The sequence below is a fragment of the Pseudorca crassidens genome, chromosome 12 (assembly GCF_039906515.1).
Source record: "Pseudorca crassidens isolate mPseCra1 chromosome 12, mPseCra1.hap1, whole genome shotgun sequence".
In the NCBI taxonomy this organism is placed as follows: domain Eukaryota; kingdom Metazoa; phylum Chordata; class Mammalia; order Artiodactyla; family Delphinidae; genus Pseudorca; species Pseudorca crassidens.
In genome coordinates, this window is record NC_090307.1 from 70012514 (window position 1) to 70040253 (window position 27740).

Genomic DNA, 27740 nt, shown 5'->3' on the forward strand with positions numbered 1-27740 from the left:
GGTGGCTGCCTGGCATTCCCTGGTCACATCACTCCCATCTCTGCCTCTGACTTCATACCACCTTCTCCTTGTATGTCTCTCCTCTGTGTGTCTCTTATAAACATACTTGTCATTGGATTTAGGGCCCACTCAGATAATCCAGGATGATCTTCTAATTTCATGATCCTTAATGTAATTACATCTGCAAAGACCATTTTCCCAAATAAGGTAACATTCAGAGGTTCTGGGAATTAGGATGTGGACGTATCTTGGGGGTGGAGGTTCAGCACACTATCATTGTTTTAGCACCATTTGTTGAAAATATCAATACTACCCTTTCTCTATGAAATTGCCTTTGCACCTTTGTTGAAAGTCAATTGACCATATACATACATGAGTCTATTTCTGGATTCTTTGTTCTGTTCCATTAAATCACTTGTCTATTTTTATACCAATGTCACATTGTCTTCATTGCTGTAGCTTTATAATATCTTGAAGGCATTTAAGTCCTCCAACTTTGTTCTTTTAAAAAGTTGTTGAAAGGACTATTCTAAATCCTTTGCATTTCCATATAAATTTTAGAATCAGCTTGTCAATGTCTACCAAAAGCCCTGTTGGGATTTCGATTAGGATTATGTTGAATCTGTAGATTGATTTAGGGAGAATTGACATGTTTGACAATATTAAGTCTTTCGATCCACAAACATGGCATACTTTTCCACTTATTTAGACTTTTTAAATTTCTCGGAACAATGTTCTGTACAATGCTTCATACTTTCTGTTGTATTTATCCCTAAGTATTTCATATTTTTGTACTATTGTAAATAAATTTTTTTAAATTTCCAATTGTTTGTTGCTAGTAATACTATTGATTTTTGTATGTTGATCTTGTATCTTTCATCCTCACTTACTTGTTCTCATAGCTTTTTTGTAAATTCCATCAGATTTTCAATGTAGACATACATGTTATTTTCAAATAAAGGCAGTTTCCCCCCTTTCTCTCAAATACAGATGCCTTTTATTTCTTTTTCTTGCCAGATTATATTGGCTAGAACCTCTCGTACAATGCTGGATAGAAGTGGTGAGAGTAGACAGGCCTGTCTTGTTCATGATCTTGGGGGCAAGTATTCAGTTTTCCGTCATTAAAGATGATGTTAGCTGTAGGATTTTTGTTGTTGTTGCTTGGTGTTTTTTGTGTAGATGTCCTTTATTAGGTAAGGAATTTCCCTTCTATTCTTGGTTTGCTTGAAGTTTTTTTTTAACAGGAATGCATGTTTTTCTGCATTTATTGAGATGCTCTTACAGTTTTTATTTTTCAGTCTATTAATACAGTGAATCATACTGATTGATTTTCCAATGTTAAAGCAACTTTGCATTCTTTAGAGAAATCTCACTTGGTTGTGATGTATTACTCTTTTTACATGTCATATATTCAGAGATGGCTTATGCAATAGTGGTGTGAGGAACTCTGTGGCTCCCTCACCCCAGATAAACAACTATAATTGATAACAATTATTTGTAAAACAAACAAACAAAAAACACACTTAAAGTCTCTGGAAATTGCCTTAAGGGCATACAGCAAACAAAGAAACATTTATTCAAGAAAATTTAGTAAATCTCAGAACAGCAAGAGTCTGTAGCATTTGAGACATGGCACATTCCCTCCCTCCCCCACCCATTTCAGATCAGAAAGAATCAGCAAATGAGGATAGACTGACAGAGATTATACAATCTGAAGAATGGAGAGAGAAAAGAATGCAGAAAAATGAACAGAGAGTTAGAGAAATGTGATACAGCATTACGTGCACCAACACATGTATAATGGGAGCACCAGAGGAGAGGAGAGAGAAAAGGGGGAAGAAAAACTTTTTGAAGAAATAATGGTTGAAAACTCCTCAAATTTGATGAAAACGTTAATTTACATATACAAGAAGCTTAATGAACTCCAAGTAGGAAAAATGAAAACAGATCCACATCCAAACACATCATAATAAAAAAAAAGTTCAAGGACAAAAAGAAATTCTTGAAAGCATCAAAAGAAAAGTATATCACCACATACAAGAGGACTTCAATAAGACTAGTAGCTGACTTCTCATCAGAAACAATGGAGGTAGGGCTTCCCTGGTGGCACAGTGGTTAAGAATCCACCTGCCAATGCAGGGGACATGGGTTCAAGCCCTGGTCTGGGAAGATCCCACATGCTGTGGAGCTACTAGGCCCGTGTGCCACAACTACTGAGCCTGCGCTCTACAGCCCAAGAGCCACACCTACTGAAGCCCACGTGCCACAACTACCTAGCCTGTGCACCACAACTACTGAAGCCCATGTGCCTAGAACCTGTGCTCTGCAACAAGAGAAGCCCCTGCAATGAGAAGCCCGTGCACCACACCAAAGAGTAGCTCTCGCTCACCACAGCTAGAGATAGTCTGCACGCAGCAAAGAAGACCCAACACAGCCAAAAATAAATAAATAAAGTAAATAAATTTATTAAAAAAATAAAAGAATCTGCCTGCCAGTGGAGGGGACACTGATTTGAGCCCTGGTCCGGGAAGATCCCACATGCTGCAGAGCAACTAAGCCCGTGTGCCACGACTACTGAGCCTGCACTCTAGAGCCTGTGAGCCACAACTACTGAACCCATGTGTCACAACTACTGAAGACTGCATGCCTAGAGCCTGTGCTCCGCAACAAGAGAAGCCACCACAATGAGAAGCGTGAGCACCACAACGAAGAGTAGCCCCCATTTGCCACAACTGGAGAAAGCCTGCACGCAGCAACAAAGACCCAACACGGCCAAAAATAAATAGATAGATAAATAAATAAATTTATTTAAAAAAAAAAGAGAAAGAAACAATGGAGGCAAAGTGCTGAAAGGAAAAATATGTCAGCCAAGAATCTTATATCCAGCAAAAACTATCTTTCAAAGCTGAAGGTGAAATAAAGACATCCCCAGATAGACAATAAAACAAGAGAATTTGCTGTATACTATTGGATTCAATTTTCCAACATTTTGGTAAGAATTTTTTGTTTCTATGTTCATGAGTGATATTGTAATTTTTCTGTTCTTAAAATACTACTGTCTGGTTTTGGTATCAGTTGAATTAATGGCCTCATAGAATGAATTGGGAAATATTTCTTCCTGTTCAATTTTCTGAAAGTTTGTATGGAATTGGTATTATTTCTTCCTTAAATATTGGGGGGGATTTGCGGGCCCAGTGAATCCATTTAGGCCTCAAGTTTTGTTTGTAGGAAGGATTTTAACTATAAATTCAAAGTCTTTAATAGATAAAGAGGTATTCAGGGTATTTCTTGGTTCTTGAATGATCTTTGGTAAATCATGTCTTTTCAAGGAATTTGTCTATTTCATCTAAATTGCCAAAATTTTTGGCACAAAGTTGTTCAAAATATTCCCTTTTTGTTTTTTAAATATCTATAAAATCTATAGTGATGTCACTTCTGTAGTGTGTCTTCTTTCTTTTTTATTGGCCAATCTGGCTGGAGGTTAATCAATTTTATTGCTCTCAGAGAACCAGTTTTTTTTTTCCAGTGATTTTCTCTATTATTTTTCTGTTTTCCATTTGTTTGATTTCCATGTTGATTTTTATGCCCTTCTTCTACTTACTTGGGGTCTCACTAATCTCCTCCTCCTCCTCCCCCACCCCCCTTCTTCATCTCCTCCTTCTGCTCCTTTTTCTTCTTGCCTTTTAGTTTCTTAAGGCGAAAGCTCACTCCAATTCTTTAAAATTCATTGAGGTCTGTTTTATAGCCCAGAATATGGTCTATCTTGGTAAACGTTCCATGTGCATTCTGCGATTTTGGGGTAGGAAGTTGTATAAATGTCAGTTAAGTTGAAAAGAGTGTGGAAAAACCCTGAATGAGTCCAGGCAGTGAAGAGGTCAAGGGTTGTTGCAGAAACTGCAGGAATATTTCTCAGTCATAGGGAAGGCTGAGGCTGTACAGAGGTGGTCTGTCCAGGGTCTGTGGGTAAACACCTGGTTCTGGCAAGGAGAGGTCCAGGAGGGAGGTGCAGGTTCAATGTCATCTTGGCCCTGGGCCTGTCTGCATTGTGGCCCTCATGGCCGCCTCCCTGGCTATCTCCTTCACAGGTCCCCCCTGCTGGGCTGGGCTGATACCCAAGTTCCAATTTCCACCTTCATCAAGGCCCCAGGCCTTGACGTGGCCACTGGGCCTACCAATGAAACTCTGGCCACAGAGAGACCCCCCACTGGATTCTGTGTCCACTCAGGTGGGGTACAGGCACTATATGTTTGGGTCCTGGCTCCTCTATTTCCCAGAAAGTTATCTGTGGCAGGCAGCCTACCCTGAGCCTCACTCTTCCTCCTCAGATCATGGGTCCTGTTCCCACACCCAGTTCTTTTATGCTCCTCCCCACTGCCAGCAGCCCCTTGGCTCAGACAAAACTAAGCTCTCAGCACCTGTATCAGGTGAACCATGCCCACCCCCAAACTCATATGTTGATGTCCTAACTCCCAGTATCTCAAAAAGTAACCACATTTGGACCTAAGGTCTTTAAAGAGGTAATTAAGTTAAAAGAAGGTCATTAGGGTAGACCCGAATCTGGAGTCCTTTTGAGAAGAGGAAATTTGGATACACAAAGAGATACCAGGGATGCACATGCACACAGGGACAACTATGTGGAGAGGCAGAAAGAGGGTGGCCATCTGAAAGCCAAGAATAGGGTCTCAGGAGAAACCAAACCTGCCAGCACTCTGATCTTGGACTTTCAGCCTTCAGGACTGTGAGAAAATACATTTCTGTTATTTAAACCACCTAGTTTGTGGTATTTTGTTATGGTAGCCCTAGCAAATTAATCATCACCCCTCATCCCCTCATCACACACACACAAGCTTTTCTACCCATCGAGGGAGGTGGCCCAGTCATACCCTCAGCCAGTCTGCAGAGCTGGATGCAGATCTTTTTGGTTCCTGGCAGAGCCAAGAGGCCACAGCCCGAGGATCTGAGGGCTGAAGAATCCAACCACCAACAAAGGTTGGAGCAGAACCTGTTTCCTCCACACCTAGATCTCCAAATTCTGAGGAACTCTTTATTAGTTATCTGTTGCTCTTGTGGGTCAAGAGTTCCGGAGCAGCTTAGCTGAGCTGTTCTGGCTCAGGTCACTCATAAGACTGAGGTCAAGATATTGGCTAAGGCTACCATCACCTGAAGACTTGACTGGAGCTGAAAGACCCACTTCCAAGATGGCTTGCTCACATGGCTCTTGGCTGGAGATCTCAGTTCCTCATCACTCAGGCCTCCCATGGGGCTGCTTCAGTGTCCTCACAATATGGCAGCTGGCTTTCCCCAGAGCGAGTGATCCAAGAGAGAGGAAGGCAGGCACTGCAACGCCTTTTATGGCCAACCCTTGGAAACCAAGGGTAGTCTGACCCATCTCCCTTCTGAACTCCCCTTTTTAGTTCAGTAGAGATCCATGGGGCTGCCCTGGCTCCCCTGTCCACCTCCCTGTGCCAGGGGCAGAACTGCCCCTTCGGGCAAAACCACCATACCTCAGAGACCCCCTCCCGAAAATCTGCAGCTGAGGGTGGCATTCTACCACCAGGGAAGGTTAGGGTTCTGTTCCCCTTAAGATGCAAAGGCTGGATAGAAGAAACAAGCACTCTGCCGATTGTCCCCAAAGTCTGCAGAAAGGGCAGGAGGCCCCATCCCCATCTCTGTCTCCATCCCTCCCCTCTCCCCCGCATGCTTGGGAGGTTTCAAGGAGACTTCCCTCCTCTCCTTTGACTCAGCCTCTGACTCAGGTGGGGTGCGGAGGGGTCTGCTAAGGAGGTGTGACATATGTGCCACTGGCTGCACATTCCCTTCCTAACTAGAGGCTCCTCCAGTCCCTTGCGGGAGGTCTTGAGACTGGGAAGGGTGAGGGGCTCACCTGGACCACCCAGCAGGACCCAGGTCCCTTGGCAGGCTCCCCGAGGGCAGCTCAGAGACCCCAGATCTGAGAGCAGGTTATAAGAGCTTGTTCTCAGGAAGGCAGGCTTAGGCAGGGGGAGCTGGCTGGCCACTGGGACTCTGCTGCTGGTATGGACCTTTGGACTTGTGCAAAGTGAGCCACTGAAGGCAGACCAGGTCCCCCAAGGGAGGACAATGAGGACATCCAGCCATGTGTTCCCGCTTCCTGGGGCGGGCTGCTGGGATGAGCTCTGGGCTGCTGGGATGAGCTCTGGGTGCCCCGGCCTGGAAGGGGGATCTGGACAGTCCCCCTCAGAGTGTCCACCCCAAGCTTCAAGTTTGTGGGACAAGTGTGCTGCCTCCTTGACCTGCTCCCCTCCTCCCCCTGGCCTCCCAGATCCTATCCTTCTGGAAGCAGCTGCAGTGGTTCTGGGCTCTGCGGGAAGAGGAAATGGAAAAGTTGCTTGTGTTTGAGACATTTCCTTGTATTCCTCTGATAAAAGAAATGTTCATGTATTGAGGTCTGGGGAAGTCATTCTGGCTTATACATGAGTTAACTTGAATTTTATGCTAACTAGTACAGCCCGTTTGTGGCCTATTAAACATACATTGTACATCTGCTTTGATTCAAGAAAGGGGCACTTTGACCAGAAGTAAAGAATGCCCATGTTAAAAATAAAGATTAAATGCCTCCCTCCTGGGATGTCACTCCTCTGGTGCTAAGACTCCCTTCCCAGGTGCCAAGGCCATACTGACCTGATGTGTACATGCTGATCTGTTTTTTTTTTTTTAAACTTGAAGGAATGTATCCCTGACTTGTTTGATGTTCTTTGTTCTGACAAGACATAAAACTGTGCTGAAAACCATGCTTCTATGGAGCAGTTTCTCAGAGTTATCTGAGAGGCTGTCTTCCTGGCTATAGTCCTTAGTTTGGCTCAAATAAAACTCTTTGCTATTCTTATTATAAATGGTTTGTTGATTATTTTCATCAACACCTCCATCCCCAGCCCTGAGGCTTCCAGGGAAACCCCAGGTTATGGAGCTGGGGAGAGAGTGGACAGTTCAGCCAACCTCACTAAGCCCTGGGCACTGGCTGAAAGATCTGGGCTGCAGGGGCCAGTTGGAGGCACCTGGAAGGTCACTTGCATTCCTGCAATAATAACAGCAAACTTGAACTTGCACTCACCAGGCGCTGGCTAAAATGCCTCACAAGCCTCATCTCAGGGTCCTCACAACCCTGGTGTTAAGATACCTGCTGTACAGAGGAGGACACCGAGGGCCACAGGCCTGGTGCATAGCAGGACCTGCACTCATACTCAGCTTGTCTTAACTCCCAGCAGGCTGGATACCCAAGGACCAGAGCAATTAGCAGAGATGGGCTTTGACAAACTTAGCCAGAATCTGGCTAGAAGATAGCAGAAGATTTAGAAAGAAGCTATTTTAATTCCAACATGCACAAAGGTTTGGAGCTTATGGTTGGTTTTGTTTGAGCTGTAATTGGCTATGGGGAGGGGACGGGGCAGTGTCAGCTTGTCATTGGCAGCCTCTAAAGGTCTCAGCTGGCTGTGTCCAATGCCACTGTCCTAAACTGCTCTGCCACTTCCACCCCATTGTCACCTCTGTCCTTTCCCTGGCCCAGCTCCTACTAGGGCTGAGTTACCTTCAGCATTTTCCTGGGCTCCCCAGCAAGGGGACTGTCAGCTCCTCTGTGTAGCAAAGGGGCATCAAGGCCAGAATCATTCAAAGGCCGTCATAACAAAGACCATTGATATGGTTTCAGATTCCACACGGCAACTAACCTTTGAAAAACTGCCAATTTTGTGTTTTAGTTTATATCAAAGAAGAATAGCCATTGTTGTCTGAAAAAGCTATTGAAATGCTCCTCTTTTTTTCCACCTTCCTATCTGTATGAGGTTGAATTTTCTTCATATTTTCAACCAAAACAATACACCACAACAGAGAGAATGCAAGAGCAGACATGGGAATCCAGCTATCATCTGTGGAGCCAGACATGAAAAGATTTACGAAAATATTTTTTAAAAAGCCATCTTCTCACTAATATTTTTTAAAATATAGTTACTTTAAAATAAAAATAGTTTTATGCTAACAAAAAATATACTTACTGTTATTTTTAAACAAATTAATAGATTTTTTAAGTTCTCAATTTAAATTTCTAATAGGAGTATTAGTTTTCTATGACTGCTGTAACAAATTACCGCAAATTTTGTGTGGCTTAAAATAACACTAATTCATTCTCTTACCATTCTAAAGGTCAGAAGTTGGAAATGGGTCTCATTGAGCCAAAACCAAGGTGTCACCAGGGCAGTCTGGGGCATTTAAACAGTGCCTGGAGCTCAGTAGGTGCTAAGTGTTGGCAATCATCATCACCTTCTTCTTTTTCTTCTTCTTCTTCTTCTTCTTCTTAATAATGAGGTTAGAGAGGTCAGTTGAAGGCAGATCATAAAAGCCCAGGAAGCCCCGTTATCCTGGGAGCACTGGGGTTCTTAGGGCTGGTATTCGGTTATGGAAGGGTTTAGGCAGGAAGGAGCTGGTCAGCCCTGGGTTTAGGAGGGCCCCCCTGTGGGAGGGTGGAGAATGGATGGGAGAGGGAAAACCACCAAGGACACTACTGCTGTCACCCAGCAAGGAGTGGTTTTTGGCTTGACCTTGGCAGTGGCAGAGGGATAAAGGGCAGTAGATGGGATTGAGAGGAAGGTTGGGACAAGGCCCACGTTTCTGGGCCAACAAGAGTCCAAGGGCCGGATAGGTAAGAGTCACACCTGTCAAGTGCAGGAGCGGCTGCCTGCAGAGGTACAAGCTTCCTGCCGCAGGAAGGTGAACGCAGGGGTAAAGGGCCACCTGCTAAGGATGCTACAGGGGGTGCCTGCACTTGGACAGAGCACGACCTCCAGCTCTGACAGACATTCCAGATTGTGACTTAAATTACTTGGTCCTGGCATATAGGAAAGCATCTGTAACCAGAGGTAAATTAGGCAGGCCTGGGCCACAGATGGGGTGGTTAGCCTCCCTCAAAGTCTCAACGTGCTATCTGAGGGCCTCCAGGCTCTCTTACATGCATGCATGGGCCTGCCCACCAGGTGCACACTCCACCTGTTCTCACCCACTACCCTTGTCTTCTGCTGGGTGCCCAGGCTGCCCAGTGGTGCCAAAAGCCTGTGGCTGAAGGCATGGTGGGACTGTGGTCCTCAGGGCTGGTGTCCGGAAGGGAGGTCCGGGGTGCCCAAATCTTGCTTCCTGTGAGGTTGCCCAGTGAAATATACACACCAAGACATTGACAAACAGAAAAATGATATATAACTTGGTTCTGGAATAGTCTCAGAGGAGCCCGCACTGGTCTTGGGGGCCTTTGATGTCACCGAGTGACAAGTCCTGCTTTGCCATTAAATGATTATGGCCATTGATCCTGAGCAAGCCACACAAGGCTTTATGTGCTTGTGCAGATGATAAAACATATTGCGACCAGGGCTGGATTCCTTTGGGGCATCCCTCCTTCTGTCTGCTCTGGCGTTTGTGGCTTGCTGTGTGCTGTTTCACTGAGAGAACACAGTGGGACCTCCGGGGGTCCCAGATGAGGTAAGAAAGTTGTGACCTGCCTCAAGCATGTCAGATGGTTGTGGGACATCTGTTACAGTTGATGAACCTACACTGACATGTCATTATCACCCAAAGTCCAAAGTTCACACTACAGTTCACTCTTGGTGTTGTACATTCTATGGGCTTTGGCAAATGTATAATGACATGTATCCACCATCAAAGTATCATACAGAGTATTTTCACCATCTTCTGTGCTCTGCCTACTCATCCCTCCCTCCCCACTAACCCCTGCTGTCTTTTTGCTGGACCTTTTTGCTGTCTCCATAGTTTTGCGTTTTCCAGAATGTCATATAGTTGGCATCATACAGTATGTAGCCTTTTCAGATTGGCTTCTTTCACGTAGTAAAACACTTTTAAGTTTCCTCCACATCTTTTCATGGCTTGATGGACTATTCCTTTTCAGTACTGAATAATATTCCATTGCCTGGATGTAGCACAATTTATTTATACATTCACCTCCTGAAGGACATTTTGGTTTCTTCCAAGTTTTGGCAATTATGAATAAAGCTGCCATACTCATTTGAGTGCAGGTTTTTATGTGGACATGTTTTCAATTCCTTTTGGTAAATACCAAGGAGCATGACTGCAAGGATCATATAGTAAGAGCATGTTTAGTTTTGTAAGAAACCACCAAACTGTCTTCCAAAGTAGCTGTACCATTTTGCATTCCCACCAGCAATGAGAGTTCCTATTGCTCCTCACCAGCGTTTGGTGTTGTCAGTATTCTAGATTTGGTTCATTCTAATAGGTGTGTAGTGGTATCTAATTGTTTTAATTTGCATTTCCCTGATGACATACGACATGGAGCATATTTTCACATGCTATTTGTCATCTGTATATCTTTTTTGGTGAGATGTATGTTAAGGTCTTTGGCCCATTTTAAAAATCAGGTCATTTATTTTCTTATTGTTGTTTGAAGAGTTCTTTGTAAATATATTTTGGATAACAGTCTTTGTCAGATGTGTGTGGCTTGTCTGGGGGAAAAAAATATTTTCCCCCAGTGTGTGGCTTGTCTTCTCATTCTCCTGATATGTCTTTGCAGAGCAGAAGTTTTACATTTTAATGAAGTCCAGCTTATCAACGATTTCTTTCATGGATCATGCCTTTGGTGTTATATCTAAAAAAGTCATCACCATACACAAGGTCATCTAGGTTTTCTCCTTTATTATCTTCTAGAAGTTTTATAGTTTCACATTTTACATTTATGTCTCTGATTCATTTCAAGTTAAGTTTTGTTAGAGGTGTAAGGTCTGTGGTTAGATTTTTTTTTTTTTTTTTACATGTGGATGTCCAGTTGTTCCAATAGCATTTGCTGAAAAGACTATCTTTGCTCCATTATATTGTCTTTGTTTCTTTGTTAAAGAGAAGTTGACTATATTTATGGGGATCTTTTTCTGGGTTCTCTATTCTGTTCCACTGATTGATTTGTCTGTTCTTTCACTGATACCACACTGTCTTGATTACCATAACTTTACAGTAAGTTTTGACATCAGGTAGTGTCATTCCTCCAACTTTGTTCTTCTCCTTCAATATCATGTTGGCTATTCTGGGTCTTTCGCATTTCCATATAAACTTTAGAGTCAGTTTTTTAGTATCCAAAAATAACTTGCTGAGACTTCAATTGGAATTGCATTGGATCTATAGATCAAGTTGGGAAGAACTGACATCTTGACAATATTGAGTCCTTCTATTCATGAACATGAAATATCTCTCCATTTATTTATTCTTTGATATCTTTCATCAGAGTTTTCTGGTTTTCTTCATATAGATTTCGTACATATTTTGTTAGATTTATACCTAAGTATTCCATTTTGGGGGTACTCATGTAAACAGTACTATTTCTCTAATTTCAAATTCCACTTGTGCACTGCTAGTATATAGGAAACTAATTAATTTTGTATATTAATCTTGTATCCTGCAACTTTGCTATAATCACTAATTAGTTCTGGGAGTTTTTTTTTACTGATTCTTTCAGATTTTCTACATGGATGATCATGTCATCTGTGAACAAAGACAGTTTTATTTCTTCCTTCCCACTCTGTATACCTTTAATTTCCTTCTCTTGTCTTATTGCATTAGCTAGGAGAGACCACACCTATTTTTAATGCCACTGTATCCTTTGTACCCAGCACCATGCCAGGCATAAGTAGCTGCTCAATAAATATTTATGGAAAAAATGAACCATGTGGTCACTTAGAGGCAGAAAGCCTAAGAGAAGAGTGTGTGGTGTGTGTGCATGTGTGTGTGTCAGATGTGCACCTGCATGATAAGCACATTTGTATGACAGTGTGGGCATGCTTGTGCATGTGTGGTTGTGTGCATGCATGTGGTGTGTATGGAGAGACAGTGTGTGTGTGCATGTGTGTAGTGTATGTGTATGTGAAAGATCTTCTAACAGTGACTAGTAAATTCTACTCAGTCACTGTTCTGGAATCAGACTCATTCGAAGTAGCAGCCCCCTCTCTTGGGGAGAAGTGAGGAGGGGTTGGAGAGATGCAGCCCCTTTCTCTACCTCTTATTCACTGGTGCCCTCCCGGGGCCAAAGCTCCCAATGGCCTGTGGGAGAGTCGGGGAGAAGATGCCATTCCCACTTGGGACTCTCCAAAGGAGAGAAATGCAACATCTTCCTGCTTGGAGGCCAGGGTCTAACAGGGTTTGTGAGCATTTCTGTCAGTCCTCGCTTACATCATCCCTGCTCACCATAGAGCTCAGACATATCCAAGGGACAGCTGGGTTCAAATCCCAGCTCTGCTATTAGTTCTTTGATATTGAACAAACTTTCTTCCTCCGAGTAGGGGAAAATATTATTACCAACTCTGTTGTCATGATTAAATGAGATAATGCAAGCAACATGCTGTAGTAGGCAGCCCCCACAGTGGCCACCAATGATCCTCACCTCCTGGTATTCACACCCTTGTGTAGTTGCCTCCCACACCGAATAGGTCTGATCTCTGTACCAGCAGGACACTGCAGAAATGACTAAGTGTGATTTCTGAGGCTACATCATAAAAGACATTGAGGCTTCCATCCTTCTCTCTCTTGCATCACATGCTCCAGTAGCCAGCTACCATATCTTGAGGATGCTTAAGAAGTACCATGCAGAGGTTTAAGAGGCAAGGAACTGAGGGGGCCAGGACCGACTTGCCAGCTGCATGAGTGCACCATCCTGGACATGGATCCTCCAGCCCCAGACAAGTCTTCAGATGACGGCCTCCCTGGCTGACATCTTGATTATAACCTTGTGGGAGACCCTAAACCAAAACCAGTCAGCTAAACTGCTCCTGAATCCTGACCCAGAGAAACTGACAATAATACATTTTCATTGTTTTAAGCTGCTGAACTGTGGGGTACGTTACACAGCAGAGTATAACTCATATATGTGTGCAGCACAGTGTCTGGCACTGCGTGTACTCAACAAATGATAGGAAGGCACGGTTATTAGTCACTCCTCTCCTTTGGAATCAAGCTTTGTATCTAGGTTGAGCTCCCTGTACTAGGTTCCTTCTTCCCTTAGGCTGTGGGCTGTTCTAGGTAATGCAATGGAGGGCTGGTCTCATCAGTTTGCCAGCTGTGTCTGAATCCCTCTTTGACTTGAAGAGGATCCCCACCACCACCATCCACAGGCATTTCCATCTTGGACTAGTTAACCTATTTCCTGATTTTGTGATGTCTCCAACACCAGGACTGGTTTTAAAAAACATACAGGCAGGCCTCCTTGAATGTCTCTTTGTCTATGAAGGTAGAGGCTCCTAAAGTTAGGATGAACCTCAAGTCTCCTAGTCTAATGCCCCTCCCTCTCACTTTAATCCAATGTCCCCATTTCCCCATTTGGGCACCTGGACTTCATCTATCATCTGTCATTCTCAACATCACATCTCTTACAGAGCTCATCATTCTCAATTTTTAAAAAAATCTCTCACCGGCAAGCACTTGTTTCCTCCTAATCTGGCTCCCTGAGCAAGTGGAATCTGAAACCAGTCTCTCCTAAATATTTATACCTGAGAACACTAAGGAACAAGACACACCTGAGCTGACCAGCCCCCACTCCCCATCTTCCTCTAGATCCATCTCCTGTTGCCCTGCTATCCCATCAGGCTGGAAAGCAGCCTCTTTCAGCAGCACCCCTGCCCTGGAGGCAGGGTCATCATGCTGATACCGCTAGACATAGGGCTGGCTGCATAATTTGTGCGGCCCAATGCACAATGAAAACATGGGGCCCCTTCTTTGACAATTATTAAGAATTTCAAGATGGTGACAGCAGAGCCGAGCACAGGACCCTTCTGAACGTGTGGCCCTGTGTCACCGCAGAGGTAGCCTTTGTGTGATGCGGGCCCTGCTGGCACCAGTCCCTGTTGTCTTAGAACTCTCCAGTGCCTTGTGTTTGCTTTTCTCCTCTGTTCTTTATTTTCATTTTCCAGCTCCCCCTTGCATCCTCTTCTTTTCTGGAAAGCTAGCCAGGACTCTTGGCTGGTGTGGCCTCCTCTGGACATCTTCAGGGCTATTGGGTTTCCCTTAACATTCATCTGCCTCTTGCTCTGGCACCATCTTTTTTTTTTTTTTTTTTTAACATCTTTATTGGAGTATAATTGCTTAACAATGGTGTGTTAGTTTCTGCTGTATAACGAAGTGAATCAGCTATACATATACATATATCCCCATATCCCCTCCCTCTTGCATCTCCCTCCCACCCTCCCTATCCCACCCCTGTAGGTGGTCACAAAGCACCGAGCTGATCTCCCTGTGCTATGCGGCTGCTTCCCACTGGCTATCTATTTTACATTTGGTAGTATATATAAGTCCATGCTACTCTCTCACTTTGTCCCAGCTTACCCTTCCCCCTCCCCGTGTCCTCAAGTCCATTCTCTACGTCTGTGTCTTTATTCCTGTCCTGCCCCTAGGTTCTTCAGAACCAGTTTTTTGTTGTTGTTTTTAGATTCCATATATATGTGTTAGCATATGGTATTTATTCTTCTCTTTCTGACTTACTTCACTCTGTATGACAGTCTCTAGGTCCATCCACCTCACTACAAATAACTCAGTTTCATTTCTTTTTATGGCTGAGTAATATTCCGTTGTATATATGTGTCTGGCACCATCATGTCCCTCTCCTGCCGTGGCTGAATTGATGTCAGGGACTTTAGCCACGTGGGGCTTGGTTGCAGATCAGTACCCTCTCTCCCTGCTACTTTTCCACTGGTGTTTCTCAAGCTGGGCCAGCCCACTTTTCCAGCCTCACCCACTTGCTCCTCCTACATGCTATGCTGAACAGCACTCACACTGGACCTTCCTTCAGATCTTGAGGCATTTCAGGCCCTGACACGACTGTGAGATTTTGAATAGTTATGGCAGAGACAGTGCTGTGGATTCACCAATTTCATTTCCCACACCGCCTCCCCGGCAGGAGGACTATACTTCCCAGAAGCCCTTGTATCCAGCCCAGCCCATGTGACTGGTTACAGCCAATGGGATGTGGGAGGAAGTGAAGTACAGTGAAGGAGTATACTCTTGGGTCCTGCCTCTAAAATCTCCTGGAGATCCTCTGCCCACTCACTCCCCACCCTGCCTGTTTGTGACATTAAGGGTGCCTTGAATCCACAAGATACTGGAGCTAAAGATGGAAGCAGTCCACGGCTGACTTTGCATAAAGGAAGAAACACCCTTGGCAACTGGGTGATGCCCTCCATCTAAACCGAGGGCCCAGGGAACATGCCAGATCAGCTTTCTCCCCATCTTCCCAGTCCAGTGCTTGCCACCACCTTCAGTTTTTTTTCAGGAAGCTCCATGCAGCTGTGGAAAAGCACAGACTGTGGAGGCAAAGTCATAGTAGCAACTTGGGCATGAATTCCGCCTTCTGGGCCTCAGTTTCCCCATTGGAAAGATGGAGGAGGATGATCCTTTGAGATCCCCCAGCCTCTCATGATGGGCTTTGGGACCTGGGGGCTGACAGCTGCCCCTCTCACTCCCTCTGGGTACCCCTAAGTGGCGAGCTTGTCTGTGCACTCAGCTCCCACAGGTAGCTCCTTTGAGTTCGGCATTGCTTCTGGAAGTCTGAAAGGTGATAACCGTCATTTGTGTTAGTGAACACAAATGGACAGGGATGGCCGGAGGTGACTATGAAGTTGCAAAGCCCTGGGTTTCAGTCCCAGCTCTGCCACCACTCACCAGGTCGATGACCTCGGGCAAGGGACACCTATCATCTGAAGAGGAGGACCTAAGCAGCCAGGATTAAATGAGACTCAAAAAAAAAATAAAGCAGACTTTACTTCTCTGAGACTCAATTTCCTCATCTGTGAAATGTGAATATAACCATACCCACCCTACTGGGTGGTTGGGAGGATCAAATGAAATAATATGAAGTGTGTCGAGTTTAGCAGAGAGTCTGGTCCTCGGGCATTTAATCAATGTCCACCATTGATATGACAAAGTACCTGCTCTTCAGCAAATGTTAGCCCCGTGGTGGGTGGGCCTTGCTCCCCCTGACTCTGTACACACCCATCATCAGGGGGTCTTGCCCCAAGTGGTTTGAATGCTGTAGCTGCTCACAACCCTTCACCTGGAGGGGGTGCTGTGGTGTCAGGCTCTTTCTCAGGGTGAGTCTCTAGTACCTAATTCAGAGTTTTAAAGATGTAGCCGGTGTCATTTCCAGAGAGCATTCCAAGGCCTCAAAAGCCCATCAATAGCAAAGTTATAGCAGAAGCCCAGATCAGCCACCCGCCTCAAACTGCTGCAGACCCCTTGGCGGAAGATCAGACACCCCGATTGCTAAGGGTTAATTACAAACTTGGCGCCCATCTGCTCCAGAACTCTCAAGAGTTTTTCTTTTTTCTCTTTCCAAAGGCATAAACATTTGTACTGCAAGTAGCCCGGGGGGCTTGAGTTGTTTATTTTGTAGTTAACAAAGAGAAGAACCTTTTGGCTTGTGGCCCAAGTATTCTGCTGGCCTCAGGGAGAACCTTTTGGGAGGTACCCCCTACACAAGCAGGTGCCTCTGGGGGTGGCTCAGGTTGGGGTGGGGCAGGCTAGCAGCTTCAGCCCGGCCCTGGGAGCCCAGGTGACTTCCCCAAGCAGGGGAAGTGCTACCTCTCAGGCTTAGTCTGTCTTGGAAACACACACCCCAGCATTTTGACTCTTCAGAAGAGACAGAAGAACGAACTGCTTTCTTCTGAGTGGTATGCCAGTGAGAGGCAAATGTTGCTTTGTTTTTTACACTTTCCATTTAAAAAAAAATAATCAATGTGCTTCCCCCCCCCCAAATTGCACATGTAATTCAATAATATAAAAGATTCAAGCTACATATAAACACATCAAATAAAATGTGTTGAACAGTGACTTAGAATTTCATGGTATGGAAGTAGAATAATTCATCTGCTCACGTACCTGCTGATGGGGTGTGTTCCTTTTATAAGCAGACAAAAAGGATGCTCTTAAATAAAGATCTTCCTGTTGTTGGGTCCCGTGGGGTCAGGGCGCAGAGGACTCGCCTTCTGAGCAGACATTTTGAGAATCCGAGAGCTCCTAGGTGTCGTGGTGAGAGAGAGTGCCCTGGGTTAGTCAACAGGGTTAGGGCCCAGAGCAATGGAGGTGGCGGTTCAGGGCTGATGTTCTGCCGCAGCACTCAGATATTACCACTGAGCAGCGCTGGTGAGCAAGGCTGCGCAGGGGCGGCTCCTGCCATGAAAGCAAGGGCGTGGGAGGCAGAGTCGGGGCGAGCAGAGAAAGAGCTGGGCCTGGGGTTTTAGCCTGCCTGTTTGCCCACCTGGGGCCAGGAGGGAAATAAAAGGACATCAAAATTCTGCATTTGTTCCTGACCTGAAGCAACAGATGAAGAAATCCACTGCAGGCAGGAGGCCTGCAGGAGAAGGGTATTTTCACCCAATAGATAACGTTACTGAGAAGGTGATGGTCAGTAGATATTTTTATAAAATAGGGCCATACAATGAACATATTGGGGGAAATTAGCTACTTAAAGGAACCGAGTCAGGAATTATTTTTCTAAGGAGTGAACTGCCCTTTGTGCATTGTGTGCTTAGAATTTGATAAACAGAGTTTCAATCCCAAAGGCAGGGCGCATCTGAGGTCCCATGCTCTTGGTGGTCCCCGGGAGGTCTGGCTGCAGAACCGTGTGATTCCGCTCCCGTTTGGGACTATGGACCAGGCCCTTGACATGCTGACCCTTTCCAGACCTGTGTGGTTAGAGTGTCACCACCCTTAGTTTACTGATGAAAATCATTAAAATGCCAGTGCCAGAGCTGAACACTTTACCTTTATTACGTTATTTAATCTTCACAACAACTCTATGAGAAAACTACTGTTAGACCTATTTTATAGATGAGTCAACTGAAGATACAAAGGTAAAATAACTTGCCTGAGGTCTGGGAGCTGGTGACAGCAGAGCCTGTATTAAACCCAGTCCCCACAAGTTCAGAGCTCATGGTATTAATGCTCCTCTGATGAGGAATCAAGGCTTCCTCGGTGAAGCCAGGTGGCTTGGCTAGGGTTACCTACACAGGTATGTTGGCAAGCCTGCCTCCTTCCCCCACCCCTCAGCAGCGGCCGCCTTCCTCAGTCCCAGCTTCCGGTCCCTGTCACCCCAAACAAGACAGAGGCACAGCCCGGAGTGTTTCTGGGGTAGAGGGTTCCCGAGACTTGGGCCCAAGTTGCAAATGACTCGGTGGGAATGGAGAAAAGGCGAACAGCACCAAAGAGAAAGGCCACCCGTGCAGCCAGTCTCCTGTCCCGAGAGTCAGCCGGGGAGCCAAGGGGTTGGAGAAAGTTAAGCAGATTCTTTGCTAAGCCCCTTTGCTGACAGATTTGATGGCAAATCTCAGCCAAGCAAGGCCACATGCAAAAGGGCCGCCCTGCCCGCCTTGCGGCACTGAGAAGGCCAGTTTCTAAGAGACTGGGGCTCCCTACGTGGGAAAGGGAAGTGATTTTTGCCCAACATTTGGCTGGGAGTCTGGCTCATGGTTCCAACTCATGGGTATTAGCAAAGGAGAACAAGGCATTGCTGAGGGTGGCAAATTAGTTATAATTAAGAGAACCTGGGAGACGCAAAACAATGTGAGGGCCACCAGCTGTCGTGGATCTGGGGCCTCTGGAGGAAACCGGTCGCCACCCCTGCAGTGCAGCCCTTTCAAGCAAAGAGCCTCCCCTATCCCCACCCCGCCCTCCCTTGTGCTCCCAGGGGGCAAGCGCTGCTGTGTGTTAGGGTCTCCCTTTCTGCCCCACCAGCACCTTTTCCTTCCCTTTCTCCACAATTTAAACTCACCCAGCTTGTCTCTCAGAAAAGCAAACAGGCTTGGGGGTGGGTTCAAGTCCCGATTGCTGTGCTTCTTGAGTGAGTTATTTAACCTCTCTGAGCCTCAGCGTCCTCATCCGACACATGGGGATAATAACGAGGTCTAACCCATCCAGCTGTTGTAAGCATTCAAAAGGATGAAAAGCGGTTGGCATGGTGCAGGGGCTGGCCTGTGGGCTTGCCTTCTGTTTTCCTACAGCCCGCGAGCTGAGAATGGTATTTACATGTTTTAATTATTGGAGGAGAGTCAAAAAAGAGGAAGAATACTTTGGTGACATGTGAAAGTTATACAAAATCCAGGTTTCAGTGTCCATAAATGAAGTTCTATTGGCATACAAGCTGCCATGTGTTTATATATTGTCTGTGGCTGTTTAGGGGTGGGCCTTGGTGCCCGCCTCCCACTGCCGATCCCCACTCCCTCACAGTCACCCGAAGGCTTGAGGACTTGAGGTGATGGGGGAGGTCCTTGGGAGTCCCTGGGAATAGGCTATGGTTGGAGTGGATGCTGCCCCCAACCAGTGCAGGCAGAGTTGAGAGGTTGTGACAGAGACTGGAGACCACAGGACCCACAAAAGGTAAAATAGTTACTATTTAGCCCTTTGCAGAAGAAGTTTGCTAACTCCTGGTGTGAGTACCTGACACTGGATAAGTGATCAGTAAAGTGTATATGCATGGTTACTATTATGATTATTACTCTTTTGGTCTAGTTTTAACTTTCAGGTACCCCTGTTTTGGCTTAATGGAGAGATTCTGAACCTGAAGTCCATGGAAGGGTTTCTGGGGCTGGGTGGGGAGCATCTGTGAATCTCCAGAATTTCTATGTAGCTTTTGCAGGTGAGGTCTTTTGGGGACAGGCTTCGTGACATTCCTCTGATTCCCAAAGGAGTCTGGGTTGCCAAATAGGTAAAGAAGTGTAGAGTTGATGCCTTCCTCACCCCAGGCAAATTGATCTGTATTTTCCCTGGGCTGTCTGGAAGCAACAGGGATGATATTTGGGGGAAATATTTGGGGGCCACAGGGTTTCCCCTCAGACCCCAACCCCCTGCCCAAGTGGGAGGGGCTTGCAGAGCAACAGGAACCAGGAGCCTTGGCTTTGGAGCCAGCAGACTTGGGCTCAGTCCTGGCCTTGCCCTCCACTGGCCGGACTGCTTCTCTGAGCCTTGGTTCCCAGGCTGGGTTGACCCAGGGACGACTTTAAGGGTTGAGCACAGTGTCTGGCACACATACCGCAGAAATGGTAGCTATTATTATTATCAGCAGCAGCAGCATCCTTGCACATTCAGATTTCCTCAGCTCACCTGGGACCTATAAAAAGCTGCCCCACATTTGGCTAATATGAGGTTTGAATTCCCACTGAGTGCTCTTGATCCGATTTTACCTTTGGTACCAGTGACTAAGGCGAGTTCATTACACATATTCTCACGATCAGTGTGCAAAACAGCAGGTCCTCAATTAAGTTTTTAGAAGTTCAGTGGCTTCACTTGAACAGGGACAATGGTAAACGTTCCTGAGAGCTAAATAAGAGAACTGAAGCTTCTCTGTTGCAAGAACTTTGGCTGTTTCAGATCCTACCATCTTTTTTCCCAAGGAGTTACTCTGGACCTCAAGCTTGGATCTGTTTTCCCCCTAAAATGCTTCCCTGTGGAGCCTGGTTCCCCAGCCCAGTCATCCACAGTGGGCAGGTTCATTCCAGAGCCTGGTAAACACCACTGAGAGGGCTGAGGGCATCCCTGCTACCGGGCTGTCCTGGAGAGGGGCTTCTCAGACACAGGCTGGTCCACGGCCAGCCCAGCCCGGTGCTGTCTGCGTCCAGTTGCCGGGTGTAGTCCCATTCAGCAGGGATCTGGTGGCTCCAGACAACAGCTGGAGACCAGGACGGGAGACTTCCAGCTACAAGCAAATGTTGCTGCTTCTTGAGGCTGAAATATTCTATCCCCAAAGTGTCCCTTTCAGCCAAGCAAAAACAATCAATCCCCCATGGGGACCCGACCCTGCCAGAGGAACAAAAGCTTCCCAGTTCTCTGCATCCCAGAGACCGTCTGCAGCTTCAGGCACGCACAGCCCAGTGGGGAGAGGGGATGATCACATGACCCCCAAGCTTGGAGACAAGGTCACCCTTGTCCAGCCCTTTCGTCTCCATGGGAAGAAGGGCCTTGGTTGCCTGACAGAGGATGGTGCTGATGCTGCCCTGGTGCTGGCTCCCGGATGGGCGGGTTTTAGTGTCCCATCTTGCGGGTTTGGAACAAGGAGATGAGGTCAAGGTCAGCGATCTCCAGAGTCCACTCAGATGGGTTTTGGGGGCTCCTCCTGGCGCTGCTTTGGGCAGGACAGTGGTGTGCATCCTGGCTGCGTGTATTTATTTTTCTGTTGCAGGCGGATCCATCTCTAAGAAGTTCACCAGCTAGGCTGTCCCATTTGTCTTCCACCAGACATTAAAAATATTTTCCTTCAGGGAAGGAAAGCGCATATGGGAAACAGAGGAGAGCTCAGAGAAGATAAACACTCAAGTGAAGCTGGCCTGTGAGGTGCCATCATGTGGCAACGGCCACAGCAGGTTAGGGCTGACTGGCGCCCTGGGCGCAGGCCGAGGTCAGGAAGGGAGGGGACAGCGGGAGGGGGGCACAAACCCCACGTCAAGGCAGTGCTTTCTGGAGAAGTGTCTGGAATGACTGCTGTGCTGCGCAGTTCTCCTCCCCTGCCCCTCTCTGTTCCGCAATGAATCTCTGGAGTGATACGGCCTTCAAAGTCGAGTAACCAATACACTGTGGATAGTGGAGGAAGCAGCCAGTGGAACTTAAGGCCACTGCCTATGAGTGGATGATTCGTTTTAGAGGAAAAGGTGACTACTGACCAAACGTCTCAAACAAGAGGGCTGTCACAGTTCAGTGAGCGTCGGCAACACTCAGAAGCTTCCCAGGGATTCTGGCAGGTCTGGGGTGGGGCCCAGGAACCTGCATTTCGAACAAGCACACCAGGGATTCTGAAGCAAGTGGTCCAGGCACTGCTCTGAGGAACGCGTCTGCATCTGAGGCGGTGGTAACGTGCCCCCTTTTCTCATTGCCATAACCAGCTGGAGCAGGGAGACCTCCCCCAGCAAACTGCCTCCTGAGAATTTGGACCCGGGGCTCCCAGAACCAGCAGTGGCTGTGTGACTGAACCAGGTAGGTCCGAAGCTTGGCTTCCGGGGCTGCCCCCTCTCCTTCTCCACGAGCCAGCTCCCCCCACCCCACTCCTGCCCAGGCTCCCCCTCATCTGCCTGAGTGTGTCCGTGACACTGTCCTCAGCAGCCTCCTGGGTGGCCCCAGACACACCCTGGAGATGTCATCTGTGTCCCCATTTCCATGGGCTGTGGAACCTAGGTCTGACCCTCCCTGGGTCTCAGGCTGCCTGTCCCGGCCTGACAGCTCTGCCTCCATGTCCCACGGGATCTCACTCAGCCCAAACAGAACTCAGCGTGTCTTCTCTCTCTTCCGGTCCTTTATCGAAAAGACTGGCCTCTCTCTCTCCCCAGCACCCAAGTCAGGATACTTGGGCATCACCCTAGACACTCCCTTGTTCTTCACCCCCCAGCTCCTTTCTAAAATAACAAGGAACAGCCACCACTTACTGAAAACATACCACAGGTAATAACTCATCACAACTCGATGAGGTAAATAAGTACTGTAATTGCCCTCACCTGACAGGTGAGAAAACAGGCACCTGGGGAGGGGACATGCGCCCGAGGTCACGTGGTAGTGGGGTTGGGGGATGAGCCAGGCCCCTGGCCTGCGGAGGTGGCCAACTCTCTCTCAGGCCCTCCCCTCCCTCCACGGCGCTGGTGTGGGGGCCTCGGCATCTCCCAACTGGCCTCCTCGCCCTTGGTCTTACCCCACTCCGACCTGTTTTCCAAATGCACGTAGGAAATCCTTCTCACTGGGAATCTGGCGTCGCTCCTCCACTGAAACCCTTCAAAGGCTCCCTGTTTTACACCCCCGGGCTCACAGCGAACCAATGGTGGGAGCTGAATCCTGCAGGCTGACTCAGCCGTACTCTTAGTTTACTGCCCCGCACTCCTATCTGAGCCTCAGCTTCCTCATCGTCAAAACAGGGACCACAGGACCCAATGCAAGGGCCACTGGGGTGCACAGCTCCTCACGGGAGAGGGCAGGTCACATCCGAGCTTCTTCCGTGTTATAAAAAGGAAGGGGTGGGGGGAAAGGGGAGAGGAAGAGCTGGCTGCTCTGAAAGGCAGGGAAACCCATGTGGATGATAATCATGCAGCATGCTAGCCTTCTTGACCTTCTGAGACGTAGATGCTGTGCATCTTACAGGAGGGGAAGCTGGGCCGACCGACCTGAAGCCACTTCAGACCCAGGTTTTCTGAGTGCAGAGCCCTGTGCCCTTGCCCGTGGCCACCCTATGTCCACCGTGCACCATGTGAGTTTGGAATCCCAACTCTTCAGACCTTACCGGCCGGAGATCGGCTGTGGGTCAGAGACGCGATGAGAGCTGAGCGACTGGGAGACGCTGACCCAGTGAGAGCCTGAGGTCCTCCCAGCGCGACACCTTCCTGGCCTCGGGCTTGGGAGCCTCCCGTAAACACGACAACCTAGGGCCCATCACGGTTTCTACAACAATGAGAATATTTATTTTCTCCAGACGGTAAAAATAACATTTTTCTCTCTTTTGTAAAAGTACCATTACATTCCATTTTCTTAAATAACAATCCTAAAAATATATATTAAATTGTATACAGTGCGTCACACTTCATCTTATATTTTAAAATACATGATGTTTCTATTTTATTCTCAAAGTTGTGTATTAAGAGCATATTTACAAATAAAGCCATGTCATCCAAAGTCAGGATCCCTGCGGGAAGGTGAGTCTGGATGTGGGCAGGTCCTGGCGCTGTGTGGACCCCTCGGCGGCAGCCCCTCAACCGTGTGCTCCTGAGGACACGTCCTTTCTGAAGCAGTAGATTGACCTCAGACTTTCCTCCACACCCCACTGCTGTCTCGTTAAATATGTTCAACTTGGCAAGATGGGAACCTGGGAGATGGGCCCCCTGGGGTCTGCAAACAGAGGGTGAGGCCCCATCCCCCTGGGCCAGCCAGCCTGAGAGGAGGCAGCTGGGCTGGAAGGTCTGAAAAACACCCTGGGCCAGGGTAGCTAAGCTGAGAGCCCTGGTCAGGAGGTAGAACAGTGAGGAGGGTAAACAGACACCAGAGGAAAACAATCAAAAGGTTAAACATTCCCAAGGTGGTAACAAAAGCAGACATCAAACAGCAAGGAGAAGATTGGAAACCCAAGAGGGCAGCAGTTGACCGGGCTACAGAGTGGGGGCCACCAGGCTCTGCAGGAGGCCTGGGGTGCTCATCAGACAAGGGGATGGGACCTCGGAGGCCGTCCCCCTGTAAGTGCTAGGGAAGATGAAGTGCCAGGAAGCATGGGGGCTTGGTGACAGGCTGCATGCCCTGCTGGTGTCAGGATGACCCGGCCGGACACTGAGCAGGTCAGGCCACTCCTGCCTGGGGCTGATGATGGGCCATGCGGGTGGGGCCGTGCCCACCCATGGGTTCGGCCTAAGGGCCAGGACAGCTGTGCTTGCGAGTGCTTTGATCTTTGCGCTGCGGGTTTCTGGCCGGCTGGAGTCTTGAGCCAGAGCCCACACTTCAGAAGTTACAGCAACCTGGTTACCTCGCTCATGCCCAGAAAGGGGGCGCCTCACCCTTTTCTCAGGGTCACCCCTTTCCAGTCCCCTCCAACCCCCACTTTCTTGCCTCTAAAGTGGTTTCTTAGCAGATCAAGTGCTTCCTCCTTCGGTGCTCCTGGGTGTACATCTCCCCTCTTCTGGCCTCACAGGTTCCCCTCTTCTGGGACAATTTATGCCTCCAGTGTTTACTTAGCCACGGGGGGCCCTCTGGGGGATCATGCTTACAGAGGTTGGCCTGGGACAATTTATGGCCCTCTCCCCCCATGCTGTCCTGAGGCCGGTTTGGGATTCCTGGGGCTGCTCCCGGGATGGTAAGTGGGTCCCAGGGTGCTGGGCTGTGCCTGGGGTGGCAAGAAGGACAACACTGGGGTCACAGCCCTTCTGGGATCTCTGAAAAAGGGCTGCTCCAGGTGCTCAGACACACCGTGACCTGAAGTCACGAAATGTGAAGAGGGCAGGCGGGCCCATAGGATGCCCCAAGGCCAGTGATCAGAGGGAGCCCATGGCTGCGAGCGACTGCCCCTGGCCGGGTGGACCCCTCCCGGGTGGGACTCCACATTCCCTCTGTGCTGCGCGGACCTATTCACAGCACAGGGCCCTCTGTGACTGCACACACCTGACACTTGTGTTTGAGAGGAGATTCCATAAAGGCCAGGAATAGCTTGGAGGGGAGACTGCATACGTCAGTATATTCCAGTGGTCCTTGCACTCGGCAGGCCTGTCTCCAGACCCTGCTGACAGCTGCTCGGGGTAACCGCCCTTTCCAGATCAAAGCCTCACCCGGTGCCTGGGGCAGCGTCCCCGCTCTCCCGTGGACACGTGGCGTTTCCCCCTCCAAACGCCCCTGGCCCACGCTGCCAGCTCCCAGCATCTCTCCTGGTTGCTGGTGTCGCCTCCCAGCTGGCCCCACGTGGCCCTCTGTCTTTCTGGGAGCTGGGCGCAGACGCCTGCCGGTGTGGCAGACCCCTAGGGAAGGCCACAGCAGGCAGTAGCTCAGGGGTTCGGCGAGGGGGGGCAAAGTGCCCCAAACACTTGGCACAACGAGGCCCAAGGCTCAAGTGCCTGCGGGAGAGCCACACTCCGACAGAGGCCAGGCCCGGCCTTTGGGGTCCCAGGTGCTCCTCCCGGCTGCTGTAGACAAGGCTGCTCTTGGACGGACGGCAGGGCTTCTGGACGGGATGGCACGGACTCCCACCGCCCACGGCCGCTGCAGGTGCAGCTCTCAATCTTCGGAGGCCTTTCCTCAGTGGGGCTCCCGTTCCCACACCCTCCTTCCCCACTCCGCATGCCACTCTCTGCGGCTCCCCTCCCCTTCTGGGGGGCAGAGGGTGTGGGAGTAGGGACAAGAGGCCTCTCCTTCCCCACTGAGCCATTCCGAAGCCCACCCTGTCCCCATAAGAAGAGGCATGGAGGCCGCAGAGAGCACAGGCCATGGGAAATTTTTCATCCTCTTTTAAAATAAGGGACACTTAAAGGAGGGACTGCTGGCACCCTGTGTCACACGTTGCTTCCTGGATGCTCAACCATGTTTACACTCCCTGTTCTGAACTGAGAGTCAGCTTAGGAATCCCGAGACGGGGCCTGGCTCAGGCTTCACAGGACGAGCAGCTTGGGGGAGAGGTCACCAAATCCAGCCCAACAAGGAGCTACTGAGCACCTAGAAAAGCTTTCGGTAAAGTCTACTGCATGAATAAATGAATGGATGTTTCCTATGACCACCCCTCAAACTTGTCTGCTGGTCACCAAGCTGCAGAAGAAGCCATAGAAAGAAGCCCATGGGTGAAGGTGTCAGGTTTTTACATGACAGGCCCTTCCAGGCTGGAGGCGGCCCATTCTCTCCTGGAGCCCACGGAGCAAAGCCCCAGAGTCAGCACAGAGCGTGGGTTTCTGTCATGCTTTGGGGGGCCAACCCCCAGGACAGCCTCAGAACTCTCTCTGCCTAGCCTGTTCCAAACCATAAAGACCAGGAGAAAGCAATCTGTGTGGACAAAACTGAGAAGAAGCACTACCTACCCACTACCTGACAGTCGTCTAGAACGTACCTGAGCCCAGTGCTGGACACAACCATCTCTGTCATCTCAGCCCCACTGTCCCGACACCCTGTTCCTAGATCAGAGAGAGAGAGATGCAGGAGGCACGGACCGTAGGACCATGAGTCTCTCTCCTAAGTGCAGTGATGAAGCAGGTCGAATCCAGGCTATGCTGCCCCTGTGGCCGGTGCCCCAGAAGAGGCCAAGGGAGAGGCAGGAAGAGTCAGTCAAAGGAAACCACGGGAGAAGTGGTCCCCAGGGGCCTCGAGCTCAGAGGGATCTCACGTCCTGGGCACAGAGCGCGTAGGTTTTAGTCACTCACAAGAGGATTACGGTCATCTTGTTGACTCTGACCCTTGAGCTTCTTCTTAAAGATGGAAATCGAAGTAGAAGGCTTATAAAAAATGCTCCAGATTTCCCCCGACGTCCCTGGTTGACGACAGTCCCTAAGGTCCCCTAAGGCAGGAACACGATGGGATCTGTCGAACAAAAATAACTTAATTTTTCAAGTAGAATAGAACAAAGCGTCCGAAAGAACCTACCATCTCATGAGATACCTGCACCTATAAAATGGGACATTCAGTGACGTGAGGCCTCAGGAAACCTTATAGCTGCCTTTAGAGACCCGAGGGACTGCCATCTGGATGACCTGCGCCCTGTGGGATGGCAGTGCAGTGGGGCAGGTTCCAGCTCAGTGTAATGAAGAACCTTCTAGCTGGAAGGATTATTCAAATCTGGAAAGGGCTGGCCTGAGAGATTATGAGTTTTCAAAATACTTCTTTCTTTTTAAGCAGAAGAACTCTTTTCAAATGACACTTATTCGGAAGCCCACCTAGCTAAACAGGATGAAGGCAAGCCTGCTCTTCTTGGACTGGGACCTGCCTTTCTGCCCACGCCTGCCCTGCCCCCATGCCAGCCCCCGGCACTGCTTGACAGGGAAGCTGCAGAGGGGCTCGGTGTCAGATGAAAGTCAGACACGGGCTTTGGTGCCTCAGTGTGCGGTGAAGTGCTGGACCCTAGAGAGAGTGTCCTGCGCTCTCCCTGCTGTGGGGGACACGCAGACGGGACTGTGCCTGAGAGGCTTCCCCAGAATGTGTGAACTGGGACTTAAAAAAAAAAAGGAAAGAGAAACACAGATATAGATGCCCAGTAGACAATAACAAGGACATTGTTTCCACTGAAAAATGTAAAGTGCAGGGTG

The 27740-nt window shown here is 48.4% G+C and overlaps 2 protein-coding genes and 1 long non-coding RNA gene across 4 annotated transcripts in view; 1 reads left to right on the forward strand and 2 right to left on the reverse strand.

Annotated features, from left to right (window-relative positions):
• Positions 1-23397, reverse strand: part of EMID1 (EMI domain containing 1) — an 81200-nt gene extending 57803 nt beyond the window's left edge. Inside the window, exons 1-2 of the transcript XR_010933242.1 lie at positions 23267-23397; positions 16897-17034 (exon numbers count right to left, since the gene is read on the reverse strand). The gene's annotated coding sequence lies outside the window, so the exon portion shown is untranslated. The remainder of the gene's footprint in view (positions 1-16896; positions 17035-23266) is intronic.
• Positions 20968-23273, forward strand: LOC137203692 (uncharacterized). Its single transcript, XR_010933244.1, has 4 exons — positions 20968-21078; positions 21270-21371; positions 21888-21978; positions 23128-23273. It is a non-coding gene; the product is annotated as an uncharacterized lncRNA (long non-coding RNA).
• A 24-nt stretch (positions 23398-23421) lies between the features above and the next one.
• KREMEN1 (kringle containing transmembrane protein 1) overlaps positions 23422-27740 on the reverse strand; it is a 64507-nt gene continuing 60188 nt past the window's right edge. For both annotated transcript variants that reach the window (XM_067700361.1, XM_067700362.1), the window contains exon 9: positions 23422-27018. In XM_067700361.1, the coding sequence (XP_067556462.1) occupies positions 26850-27018 (169 nt within the window). In that variant the 3' untranslated portion in view covers positions 23422-26849. The remainder of the gene's footprint in view (positions 27019-27740) is intronic.